Source organism: Diorhabda sublineata, chromosome 2, assembly GCF_026230105.1.
Source record: "Diorhabda sublineata isolate icDioSubl1.1 chromosome 2, icDioSubl1.1, whole genome shotgun sequence".
In the NCBI taxonomy this organism is placed as follows: domain Eukaryota; kingdom Metazoa; phylum Arthropoda; class Insecta; order Coleoptera; family Chrysomelidae; genus Diorhabda; species Diorhabda sublineata.
Window position 1 is genome coordinate 4168301 of NC_079475.1, and position 14705 is coordinate 4183005.

The 14705-nt window shown below is 33.0% G+C and overlaps 1 protein-coding gene across 1 annotated transcript in view; it reads right to left on the minus strand.

Moving 5' to 3' along the window:
* The window catches only part of LOC130453164 (uncharacterized), a 519843-nt gene that overhangs the window by 57368 nt on the left and 447770 nt on the right, over positions 1-14705 (minus strand). Inside the window, exon 5 of the mRNA XM_056792772.1 lies at positions 2996-3109. Coding sequence (XP_056648750.1) covers positions 2996-3109 — 114 coding nt within the window. The remainder of the gene's footprint in view (positions 1-2995; positions 3110-14705) is intronic.

A 14705-nucleotide genomic window follows, 5' to 3' on the forward strand; every position in this document is an offset into this window, starting at 1 on the left:
CAGACTATAACTATTAGATATTGGATACTATAAATTATAGTTACAACTAAATAGTAACCTGACTGGATAGCTAGCTCAGTTTGTTTAATGCAAGATTTGATATGAGGCGCGCAAATTTTAAAATTTGAAAACCCAGGACGCTGCTTAAAAAAACTATTCAGGACATCCCAAGACACTACAAACCTAGGACATGTCGTGGGAAAATAGGACGGTTGGCAACCCTAATGTACACCATAGTGTACTGTACGTCTGAAAGGGTTAAATAGCGTTGTTGGTTGGAACCCAAAACCAAATTGAAATGGCTTGTACGAATCTGGAACGTGTCGATCTTTTCTTCAAGACTATTGGAATTTATTGAGATACGTGTAAAATAAGGTTGAATTTGAAAATTTCTTGTATAATCGTACATTTCCGTATTTTTGAGTGCATGCCCTCTTTTTCATGAGGGTTACCATCCCTAGGCTTTAGCTTTTCTGTATGTTATGACCCAAAAAGAAGTTATTTGATTATGATGGTGATATTTGTTTATATTTTGAATTATGACATTTAATCAATAGGATATTTTTCTTTAACCAATTAATTTTTAGTAAGTGATTCAGCTTTATGAATCCAATTTCACTCAGGTCCTATAACATTTCCATTATGTAGACAATTTAATGAAAAATCGGAAATATTAACACCAATTTTAGATCGGTCTATGATGGTAAATTTTTCCCAACTCATAACGATAGTATCTGTTACATAGAATGACAAATACCACAACTCGAAATCAATCGATACGAATAAGTTTCAAAATTGACTCCATTTGATATATATATATATATATATATATATGAATTATTGATAGTTAGCATATATATGTTGTTTTTATTTGAGAAGAGCTTCTAGTTTTTTAATCAGTTGCTGGTGTCCGAAGTGTAGTAGAGAAATAATTTATAATCTCCATCGAAAATAGACCCATTCATTATATCTCATATCATAGCGTTATTTATTGCTAAAACTGTCAACCACATATAACTAATTGTTTAATTTCCAGTGAAATTTAATTGCTGATTTGTACATGTGCGAAATTTGAGGGATGATATACGGTTTGTGCAAAAAATATAATGAACTAGTATAGAAGCAATTATTTAAATTGGATCTCATTGGATTTTATCTGAATTTTCTAGCATATTTTTCACACATTTCAGAGAGAAACGTGAGTGCTAGATCTTTCCCATTACCCTTTGTTTATTATTAGCTGTTTACTTACGCTAGATCACGGCAAAATTAATCAAAAACTGGACAAAAGAAGAATCAATTTTTTCCCAATATTGTTTGTGAATGAGTTGAGTTTACTCATATGTAGGATAATAATGTATTTTTCTCATAAGTAGTGTTCCATCAAATCGCCTGATATGAATTCACTGTGGATATGCTGGAACAGAACCGTACTTTCTGCCTGAACTTGTCATTTGAGTTACAATTCTATTTGGATCAGCTAGATAATACTGTAGTTACATTTTAAGGGATGAAAGAGCATTTTCTTCTAAAAAAATGTAACATGATTCTCTCACTATAGATGAATGCCATGAAAACATCAATAGTTAAGAAAGTAAGCAAAAAAACAAAAAAATTTCAAGACATACAGTAATAAATTATAAATAAATTCGTGGAAGCCGTGGAAAGAACAAATACTTATACAAATATTTATACAGTGATGACTTTTACCACAGAATACGCTTTTGTTTATGGATTCTTGATCGATTCGTAGACGAAGAAGACCTCAAGTCTGTTATTTACTGACGGGATTCACTTTCCATAATAATGCTTTAGTGAAAAGTACCAATTTTCACTATTACGACACTGAGAATATACAATTTTATCATACTGTGGTCTGTAAATATCGATGGTTCATGAATTTGCTCAATAGAATTGTGGAGGTTCACGTAATACCTACTTGAATATACGAAATATCTCAGGATTCTGGAATCGGCATTTTGAGATTTCTGCATAAAACCTTAGTCCAAGCAATAAATTTCCGCATGCGTTGAGAAATTCTAACTGAAATTTTAGCATATTGGATTATTAGTTTCAGTTTCACGTTCTTATAAGTGAGGAGCTGAAGAGATTTTTCTGAGAATGGAAAAAATCTGGTATCGAGCTGCCATTAAATACTTGTTTTCGAAAGGCAATACACCTACGCAAATGGATGAGAAGTTGAACAATATGTAGATATTGTGTTTGCTCAATCAAATGTCACTAGTGAAAACGACTTCCATAAATATTCTCTTCACATTCCATCTCATAGTAATCAGTGATTTTTTAAGAGATATAGTATTTGATTTTGGAAAAAACACCAAAAAAATTGATGAAATCTTTATTGGAATTGATAAAACGATATAATTTAATGTTTGAAGATGATTTCATACAAATATTGGCCGCGGCTCCTCTTTTGATAGCCCATGCGCAAGAATAAATGCTTAAATATTGTGATAATCTCGAAAGCTTCAAAAATATTCGAAAACTATGTACTTGTATGTACAGTGTATAAACAAATAACAAGTTAGAAGGTGGAGAGAGAAAGATTATATTACGATATTATAGTAAATTATGAAACGAACAATTCATATGTTTTATAATTTATATCTTTTTTTGAATTAATGAAAGTTATAAATCAAAACTGAAAATACTCCAACAAATCTACTGCTTTTTTGACATAAACATAACAGAATATTTTCGAATAAGTGAAAAAACATGGGAATAGATGTTTGCATTTGGTGTGAACATTTTGAACAAACAGAAAATATACTTTTACATATTTTTTAGAAAGAAACACTTGAGGTATGATTTTGATGAAGGATGAGTCACCTCTATTAGAACCAGTTCAATAGTTCACGGTAACGATCCTTAATAATGGAACTATTAACTCATCATCTACAAGATCGGTTTCAATTTTCATGTCTCAATAATTCAAGAGTATCACAAGCAGTTTTCCTATTTTATGGGAACTTACATGCATCGTCCTCCATTTTTACAAGTGCGTACACCTCCTGGATCGCAAAATGAATTGGATCCATTGGAACAGGTTGGTCCTGAATATCCTTGTAAACATGAGCAGCTGAATTTCCTAAAAAATATAATATAATTGATTGATTGTCATCTATAAATCATGAGTTCACTCTAAAATTACTACCAAGATACATCAATGTAATCTCATGATATAAGTAACTGAAAAAAGATCTTCAGAAACTAACTCGAATAAAAAACGAACACTCTTTGTCAATTACTTTCATACCTTTCACACTCATAGATGGAAAATAATAGAAGTACTACAATATAATCTAATGATTATAAGTAAAATTAAGTGCTTGTAAGCAATAAATATAGGGAGCGAAAATGAATTAAGTGGCGAGAGATCTATTCTTCGAGACGGAACAATAAAATAATATTCCAAATTATATTGTGATTATATTTCTTCACATTCTTTGGAAACTGATAAATATTTTTTTCTCAGCTCTACAGCTGCTTGATTACTATTGGGAAGCTTGCAGATCATTGTTAGGCCAAGGAAGGAGAGCACTAGATTATTGCTACTCCATGACTACATCACTATCAACTTGAGTTTTTTTGTGTTAATTTTTCTATTGCTCAATTTTTAGCAATTAATATTGAATTGTAGTATTTCGTTCAGTATAATTTCAAACTTTATACGGTTTATAAAACTTTTTCTGGTTTTCGTACTTCCATTCTATTTCCATTGTATTTCCCATTAGTTATATGTAATTCAACTCAAGCCGAATACCACATCTTGAGAAATAGTGTTCAGTCAAGGAGTTCAATGCTACTTGAACTAAATTATTGCACAATTTTTTTTCTCTTATCCTGATAAACTGTACGCTTATAGTGCTTCAAACGGTTCCAGAACCAGAGAAACTGTATTTACCTTTAACTATGAATTTGATTTGATTTGTTGAGATATTTAGTCCTTGACGAAACTATGAATGTATATTTAATTATTATAGGAAACGTAATACTCAACTTACGAGAATACTAGATAGAAATTATGAGAGAAATCCGAAATGGATTCATGAATATCAAAGAACACCTCGTTGTGTTAATACAAAATACTTTAGATTACAAATCTCATACTATTGCTCGCAGATTTCAGGATGTGGAACAACTGGAGAGAACAGAACTGCATATCGCTTAAAATTCTTAATCTGGTTCATATAATGAGAGGTTCAAATTTCACATGAGATAATAATAGTCTCAATAATTGCGAATCTTTGTTGAAGAAGAAGAGCGTTTCCATTCCTGATTTGGGAGAACTTTCATGAATAGAAACAATTACAGTGAAAAACTACAAAAGCCCTCTAAATTTATTATACAGAGGACTTCACAGAACAAATAGAGGTGCAAGATACAGTATCCGATTATTAACAAAAAAGGTTAAGGTGATATAAAAATTATAATTTCAAAAACACCAAATATATAGGTATCGAAAGTGGGATAATATTTTTTAAGTGAACTTCTAGGAAATAATCTCAATCTCCACTTGTATTTGTTAAAAAACAAAAATAGAATATGCAATATAGAATACATCTGTACTTCAGAGCAGAAGTCCAGCATTTCCATTTCCCGCTTTTTTTTTATTTAAATCTCTTTGAATTTCTCGCTTAATCAGCTGGCAAAATAATATTTTATGAATGGTATTGAGACAATATAAGAACAGAAGAGTATTAACTGATTTTCACATGTCTTAAGTCCAAAACATCACATACAATTACAGAGCAAAACCGTATAAGTCGCCGAAATAATATTATGTTGAGATGCGCTATATCAAATCAGCAAGTATTAAGTCCTCTCCCACCCATTATTTTGCAGTGCAGGCTCGTTTTCTCAGGCTGAATCCCGTACTATCGTTAGATTTGTTTTGTTTACTGTCACGTATTACTCTTTTTGTGGATCGATGTATAGTATAAATTCCGTAAATGAGAGTGAATCTAAGAAAAACCCTAATTATAAAATAATGACTCCTTGCGACTGGATGCAGTTGGCAGCTCTCTCGGAAAAAAACATTTGATTAGGTTGTTTTTGAAATGAAAACCCCTGATTTCCAGGATTTTTCAAGATCTACAATATTACTAACGTTTCCTTTCAAAATTGTTAGAAAACAGAGAATTTCAAAAGTAGTTTTGATGGAAGTCAGGCAGGACTCTCCAGGCATTCTCTGTTTTAAAACTGATTTTGACCAGGATTTTGACAGCATAATTTTTAATAGAAGATAAAGGCGAAAGGAGCATCTTGACATAGAAAACGTTTTAACTCCACTTCACGAAAACTCTGACCTAATAAGCTCAAAAAATATAGCGACCTACAAAAAAATCTAAAATGGGTTCTTGAGATATTTCACCATTTCTATCATAATTTGGCCCATAGTGACAAAAATTCAACCCAAGATAATGATGACTAATAGTTAAAATTTCCTATTAGCATTAGCTGATATCTTTGTTTAACAATAAGTTTCCATTTTGTGATTTTTTCTTTGATAAATTATTTTCTATTACAAATACTTTTCTTATTTTTTTCGATTTGTAGACTAAATAATTTGTATAAAGAATGAATGAATAAATGAAGATATTAAATCAAAGTCAAAAACTAAGCAAAAAAAAGGTAAACAAAATTTTGAATCATATGAAATATGAATCACTAAAGCGGGGGCAGACAATCCCTTCGTGGGATTTGAACCCTTATGTGGTATTAGCTACAGGGCAATGGAAAGAGCACTGGAAAAGAAGGTAGACAGGAGCTAAACCAATTATTAGGACAATCTACAAGAGCTGAGACTGGCAAAGTCACATTTGTCTTAAAAATGTGGAAAAGCAAGAAACAACATTGTAAATTTCGAAACATTGTTTAAACATCTAATCCAGGTATTTCTTCTTCTTCTTCTTCTTACGTTTGGACTAGGTCCTGTATTTTCATCAAGGGTTTGCCAGGAGTAGTTGGGGTATCAAGGTATCCAGGTATCCAAGGTATCCAGCTATCAAGACATAAATTTTCTACTGCCAACCTAAATGAAGAAAAGAAGAAGTCAATAGGAATCTCAGCATAATTTAGTGAGCCTACTAGAAAGTTCGCGGTTCTTTATTTAGTCACGCTGAATATTTTCCATTCAGATATTTCCATCTAAATTTTATGTGCTGGATATGTAACGATACATGTTATATTTAGTTAAGTTTTTTCTAGATACCGAGCAATTCTATGTATTATTTTATACTTGACAGGTTTAGCATTTTATTATCTCATTCTCAACATACTTTTCATTTTGTTAATGTGTATATCATTCATTTGATATACTCCTACAATTTATTCTTTATTTTTATACCGATAAATTTTCTGTGTATATTCAATGTATGGTAGATAGACGCTCCTATTATTAATATTTACCGCATTTGACTGTAGCATTTAGGAGACTATTATTTTGAAAACTTTAAAGTTGTTGCTTTGATAAAAAAAAGAGCTTTTATTAACATCAATACTTGATTGTTTTCATTGCTCTTTTCTATTTTCTTCCGTACTCGTTTAGCCGCTTTAATAAGTGAACACTATTGTATCTTTTTATGGTGATCACTAGAGTCTTGATTTTTATAATCGGAGACTCATATGTTAAGAAAAAAAGTGATTATTCCAAATTATTGTTTCTCCGACATTTGACATCCCATTGGTCAGTTACATTTTTCGTCAAATATTAACCTATTTATTTGATAAAATATTGTGATATAATAATCGCCACGAAATTCATTTATTGGCGACCTTCCACTCGAATATTTTAATAAAATCAAGTCTTGGTTTCATAACGACATATGTTTACAACACCTACTAGAGGCAGTATTTCCAGAAAATTTTCGTGATTTCAGTATTGAGCTATTATTTATATTTGCTAATTAGTTCTCTAATATGTTTTCAATTCCACTTTTCATATATGGTATTTATAAAAGCACTTTTTCTCTATATACTCCAACTTGGCAGCCATAGAGCTACAGAAAGTAACTGAAATAGAAGAGGAACTACTAAAAAGGGAACGCAAAAAAAGGTCTGGATAAGTACGCTTTATGATATTATGCTGAATTCAAATTTATTCTTTCTAAATAAAATTGACAGAAATTTATTCTTTTCTTATCGTTTTGAGACCAAATAAATAGAAAATACGAATTTACACAGAAATGACTTTTCATAATTTCGTTGAAAAAAATAATTTCAAGCAACTTTTAATGAACGATATCGGGGTTAATTCGTACTTTTTTCTATTTGTGGTAGGTACACAACGATTAGAATATAGCAGATTTCTGTCAGGTGATATTTGATAATATAACTTCCGCATATGTTGTTCCCAACCATATTACAGTTTCCTTACCCAATTTATTCTTCTTATTCATTTACTGAAATACAAAGATCCTCTACGTTCAAGTCCCAGAAATACTTGGCACAAGAGAGGAAACACAAAAATTTTCGAAAAAAATATATTCATTATTCAATATAATCTCCTTTTAGCTGCATACACTTTTCCCAGCGATGTTCGATTAGTTTGATACTTTTTTTATAATAGGAATCGTCAAGCTCCACAAAATAGTCATCAACTGCCGACAACACCTCTTCATTGTTGAAAAATCTCTGACCACCAAACCATTTTTTCATGACTGGGAACAGAAAATGATCCGAGGGGACTAAAACTGGCAAATAGGGTGCATAAGCTAGCAATTCACAATTCATACGCGCCCTTTTCTACTTGATTTCTTCCTCTTAAATATAATAAGTTTATATAATACTCGCCGTTTATAGTTTTTTCTTTTTTCAAAATAGACAATGAAAAATATTTCACGCGTATCCCAAAAGACCGACAACATGACCTAGCTTGAGTATGGAACGGTCTTTGCTTTTTATGGGACCGGTTCTCTCTTTTCAGTCCATTGTTTGGATTATTCTTTTGTATCGAGTATGAAGTAATGAACCTACGTTCCATCTAAATATATGAAACGGCGCAAAAATTCGGCTTTATATTGGTGAAACATTGCTAAACATTCGATGGACACATCTTCACGACGTTGTTTTTGTTCCATTGGGAGCAAACTTTCTCATATCCAAATTTCCAGTTTATCTGTAATATACCACAGTTTTTGGAATGTTCAACGTTCAACCACTGCGATACAGGTCGTACGGCCTCGTTTAAACTCTGCTACTCAATATTTCACTGTTGATAACGAAGAAGGAGTCTCATCCAGAGTAGAATCTAGTTAGCTTTCATATTTGTTGGAATAATATCTTTTAAATAAAAGTATTGTATCACATAACCAATTTTTCCCATGTTTACAAATTCACTGAAAACGTTCACTATACATACATACACTATACTGTATAGAATGTTTGATTTCTAATAGAGTGGTATTTTTCAAGAAACTACTGCCATTTCTAGGTCAGGCCAGGTATTTCTGGGACCATCCCATTATCTTGCGGTAGTAGTGCCCTACTCTATGCTTATCGCCACCCTAATATAGCAATCACATTACTAGAGAAAAATTTTGGACAAATTGATATGAATTGTCTTCAAATTAAAGTAAATGAGTCCATGTGTCTTTTACCAGCCGCCATGAAAATTGCTCACTTACTGTTATTCAACAGACATGAACTAATTCAATGATAAAACAAGCAAACAAAGCCAGCCGAATATCAGGCGCACTCCGGAACATTATCTGGAATAATACCAGTATGAACAAAAGGGCAATAGTTAAAATATGCAAAAACTGCATTAGACCAATATTTATATATGCTATAGAAACAAGAGCGGACAACAAAAGAACTAAAAACATCATTCGAACAACAGAAATGAAAATACATATGCGGGTACAAACTCAAAAAGAGAAACACAAACACTAATGTCAGGTGGAAGACAAAGTCAGATGGGGAAGAAGAAGAAGAGGAAAAAATAATTTTTTTGGCCTCTAATTTTCTATGCAGTTATTTTCATCAATAATTTGTGTAGGATGTCCTTCCCCGAAGAAGTTATTACGCCACTATCAACTACAATTATTTCAGTCTATGTTTAAATTAATACAAAAAGTAGTCTATCGGGAAAAACAAACGCATAAAAAAATTTGGTGGTTCCATCATAACAATTTCATATAATTGATCCCCTTCGCGTCTATAGAAATAATCATTTGACATATCTCTCTCTTTAAAGGTATATTTATCTCTATAATATGAAATTCTCATCACGGATGCTCACGAAATATCAAGTTTCCTGGATATTTGTCTCGTACTGTTGTACTATTATGGAGAAACCATTGTGAGACTAGTTCCCACTCGATACCGTTTCCGTACACCTTTATTTGGGGAAACAGTCTACGGCCTTAAAATAAATATTGTAATGCACTCTTCTTTCATTTAAACAGTTTTCGTATACCATACTTTCGTAAATTTCATAATTTGAACATGTCAGAAGAAACAGGAGGGAATAGACGCCATAATAAAAACGAATAAGTGGCTTACTAAACTTTAGCTTCATTAAAAATATCACAACAGATCCGTAACATATATATATATATATATATATATATATATATATATATATATATATATATATATATATATATATATATATATATATATATATATATATATGGATGGAACAAGAAAAATTTTTGAGGGTTGAAGTGAGGGCGGGAAATGACGGGGGAAGTAGCGGTGTGTAATGACAGCATTGCATATATGGTTGTTAATAAAATTATTTCTCCTTAAATGGAAGTCCAATTCCAATTTTCATGAGCAGTATAGCTGATAGATGACTGAAGTTTGCGGTATTTCAGATTAAAAATAATTTTTTAGTATTTAATATCGAAAAATTAACGCGCATAATAGTGATAAGAATGAAAAATTTTCGTAGGTCATGTTTTAAATTTGACATTTCCAATGAAAATTCAGTGTGATCTACAATCAGCTGATACAAGTAATTTATATGAACAAAAGTAATAGTTTCCTTAAAGTCATATTAATACAATATCTCTAGAATTCGTAGAAGGAATCATTGTACCACGAGATTATTTCTGATGCCAATCCCTCAAATACGTAAATTTGTGCAGCTTCCATGATTAGTTTTATATATGTCGATAATTACTTAGAGCTTTCAGTTTTGTGAAGTTTCTAATCTTCAATTTTCATCAACTGCTCGGACTTAAACATATTATTTTGGCTCAATTGAATTGGGATGATCCATGTTTGGAAAATTTATTTTGAATTAAAACAGAAAACCCAAAGAGGCACTACAATACGTTTTTAATTCCTATCGATTACTGGAAAACTATTTTATTTAGCTATTTTATTTAACTAATAACAACTAGATAGATATCATTAGATTGCACGAAAAAAAAACTGATACCGTGAAAATTGTTGCGGTTTTTTTGCATCCTTAAAATCAATTTTCAGTTCGTACCTTGTTTATAGGGCACATTTTCGCACAAATTTGGAGTTCTAGAAATAGATTATAATCAATTAGCTGAACAGAAGTTGATATGATTCATAAATTTCAAACATGCGTCTATATTTTCTGCCAAGCATTTGAAAATCTTCAACGTTCCGTTAAATATATGACGTTATTCCAGATTCCATATACACAACAATGTGAATGATGATACGAATGTCAGTAGTATATTCCATTTTCCACATCTCATTTACCACTTCACAATCTCTAAATGTATACCGGATTCATTTTCTCGTGAAACAAGTATTTTGATACAGGTGAAAGATTTGCATATAAAGTTGGTTTCCTTTTGTTACCTCCACTGCTTCTCCGAATTTGTATTTTCTATAACATTGATTCATTTAACAATCCTAATAGTAATTATCTAGTTAAAATCAGCCAAACGTATGATTAGTGAAGTGACAGAATTGTGAAAAATTAGTTTTTGTTGAATAAGATTGTATTGAATTTTCAATAACTTTACTATACAGTAGCTGTGCCCGCAACTTCGTTCATGTAAATAAGGGCTCGTAAACTTTTATTATTTATGTTTTATTATTAATATCTAGTTAGCCAAGACCATATCGAAAAATTAGAGTATTAAGCCATCATCGTGTACCTATATTTAAAAGGTTTAAGAGGTAAGCAGATGTACAAGGATATGCTTAATACCCTTGGTGATTAATGTCCATCATATGCGACTGTGAAAAATTAGACTGCAATCTTCAAAAGAGGTAAATTCTCCATTGAAGATGATTACCGATCAGGAAGGCCAGTTTCTGTGTCAGTCTCCGAAAATATCTATGCAATTCATGACATGATTTTAGAAGACCGTCGAATTGGGTTAAAACGGATATCTGAGACACTGAATAAATCATACGAAAGCGTTCATCATATAGTTCACGTCAATTTGGACATGAGAAAAATTGCAACATAGATCCTCAAATGTTCGAATGTTGACCAAAAGCCTGCAAGGATAGAAGCATCGCATTCGATCGGTTTGAAAACTATGTAGACTTCGTAAACCGAATTGTTACTATGGATGAGAGTTGGGTACATTTCTACGATCCAGAAGCAAAGCAACAATCGATGGAACGGCGACCTAAAAAGTTTCGTTTCTAAAAATCTGCTGGAAAAGTTCTTGCTTCAGTTTCATGGGATTGCCATGAAGTAATTATGATTGATTACTTGGATAAGGGTAGAACAATAACTGGAGATTACTATTCCTAACCATTCTACGGAAAAAAAATTGAAGAGAAAAGATGCGCTAAGCTATCCAAAGGTGTTTTTTGCAGGACAACGCCCCTGTGCACAAATCTCTTTCCTCAACTGAAAAAAAGTTTAAAAGGTCATAAATTTTCTTCCAACGAGGAGGTAATAAAAGCTGCGGAGGTCTGGTTTGTAGAGCAGTAAGAAACATTTTTTTTGAAAGGTCTAGAGACGTTGCAGGTTCGCTAGTAATAAATTTATCCAATTAAGAGGAGAATATGTTGAGTAATAAAATATTTTGACATTGAAATTTTGTTTGGTTCTAAAGTAGGCAAAGAATTTTTCAATATATTCTCATAAATACAAAAAAAAAACTTTTACTGAGTATTTACAATACCTCTTTATATACTACGTTGGATGTTTGGTTCGTCGAGATGTACGAGGGCTGGCTATTAAATAACGAGACTGATTACGGAGAAGTGTTTTATTATAAAAATTATTCTACATTCGAATACTTCCCTTCAATGTACTCCCCTCCTCTCGCTACACACATTTCCATACGTTTTTTCCATTGATCGAAGCAGTGAAGAAAGTCTTGTTTGTTGAGGGCCCTTAGGAGCTCTGCTGTTTTTTGCTGCTCTCATCGACTCAAATTGGGTCCTTTTCCTAGCAGATCTTTGATTTTTCGGCACCAACTTCGCATAGACCTTTGTCATGTGTAATTCATCGTATAAAATTTTTCTAACCGTTTCTTTATTGGAGTTTACAGCCTCGGCAATCATCCGGATGCTCATTCGACGATCTGTACGCACAATTTGGTTGATTTCGGTCACTGTTTCTAGAGTTGAAACAGTCACAGGGCGACCTGGAAGCTGGTCATCTTCAGTGCTCTCTCGACCTTCACTAAAGCGCTTACACCGCTCAAAAAGATGCGCACAAGATAGAGAATTGTCCCCGTAGGACTCTTGCAACAATTTATAGCACTCAGTCGGATTTTTTTCGGCAGGAGAAAAAAATACGTTTGTATCAAACCGCTACTACACAAATACTATAATAGTGCCGGAAATGTGTTTTGGGACCTTCATAGACAAGATATTTAGAAGACCAACGCATTACTGTCAGACCTTGTATGTGGTGTTCCAGATTTTGTATCGTAAATCCTGTGAACTCTGCTCAACGTTGCTTTTGTATCGTTTGTCATCTAGGTTTTCCTTTAGCTCGTGGTAGAGGGGATAATTACGAGATGCGAAGTCCCGGCTATATGAGGGATGGGGCATAACAACTCGACCCAATTTCTTCAGAAGCTCCTGTGTTTGACGAGTGACGTGGTCGGGAAGAAGCACTTCCTCCATCAGTCATCTTCGCTCGCTGGATATTGGTTGATTTTTCACAATATCTGTCTAAGTTTGTTGTGTCTTAGATTGCTTGGAATCAATGAGGAGTATTCCCTCCGATCTTACATTACAGTTGTGGAGTCGGAGTGACGCGATTGACGAGGGTGTTGCTCCGTGAATCTATCAGTCAGCATTCGGGGGATCCACAGAGCACTCAACTTGCGATGAGTCATCGTTTTTGTTCAAGTTCTTCTTGAATTACTCACTGTTGATTTTTTAGACAATCACATCCAGACCTGTGGTCTGCTCCTTCGTTCTTATTGAGAAAAAAAGGCAAGATTTCACGTTTTTACCCCACATGTCTAGGACGCCCTCTAAGCGTGCAGTCTCGTTATTTAATAGCCGGACCTCGTATACAAATAAGTTATTTGCTTCACTCACTCGAGAGAGAGCAACTTATAGTTGACCGTGTGAGAAGCAGCTTACACCAAGGTTCACCCTGAAACGCACCTGTGCTTTGTTGATAGTCAATTCATAACAAAGACTAACTGGGAATTGGACTCGTTTAAAATGAAATGGAAAGTTGTTTGGAATTTAAAAATTCCACTGGGTTATTCATCGAATCGTCTTTCTCTAGAACTCGGTTTATGGAGATACACTCAACAGATTCTCCTTCAATTCTGTCGAGTATCTGTAAGTTTATATCGGCAACTCGATCATTTCAGGGAGTCAATATGGTTCTTTCGCAAAGTCAAAAGTATGCGTGAGGAGTTTGAATTTCATTGCCAAAAACAGCGGAAATGAGGTCTGGTAATGACTCAACCCTACTGTATAAACTATCTTCCCGGTATCTGCCCTCGCCAACTTGTAGCAATAAATCAGAAAAAATCTGCGCATCGCTATTGACAACTATTTGCGCTCGCATATTAACTGTTAAATGCATTCGAGTAATGTGTCAGTATAATACTTACTCATCAATTGATAAAAATGAATTTTATCATTGAAAACTTTCCTTAAATATGAATACTGTGTGACGGCTTCATTAACTCACTTTTAAATTGAAAACAAGTTTATTTTACCAGTTCACTAAAAACCTGAGAAATAATTTCGCACACTAAATACAATTTAATTGTGTAGTCGAACTGAAAACAAAATAAACCCCATGACAATTATGACATTCCACTTTCATTTGTTTGGCGAATTGAAAAAATGCCATCTGTGGAAATTTGGTCGAATCAAGATGTGACATGCGAGATAAGTTGTTAGCGTTGGGCTATGTTGTAGCGTAACAATATCTTACAGTTGGAAATAGATACAGAATAGGTTCGTTAGATGGTGCTAAACACTACAATTATGGCTAAAATCATTTTTAAGTTTATTAATTTTTCCATGTCAACGAATACATCCTAGGTAGTCACACATGCTGCACAAATTACCCCGAAGGAAAACACAAATTTGGTAATTAACTTTAGATCATTCATTCTCTTGAAAGAATGATCTAATGGTTGAAAGAAAATAATGATGGAAACAGCAGAGATGAAAGTACTACGCAGGATAACCGGAAAAACCCTACTGGACAGGAAAAGAAGTGGAAACATCAGAAGATTGTGCAAAATAGATGACGTCAACGAATGGGTTCTTTCAAGAAAGAAAAATTACAACCGAAG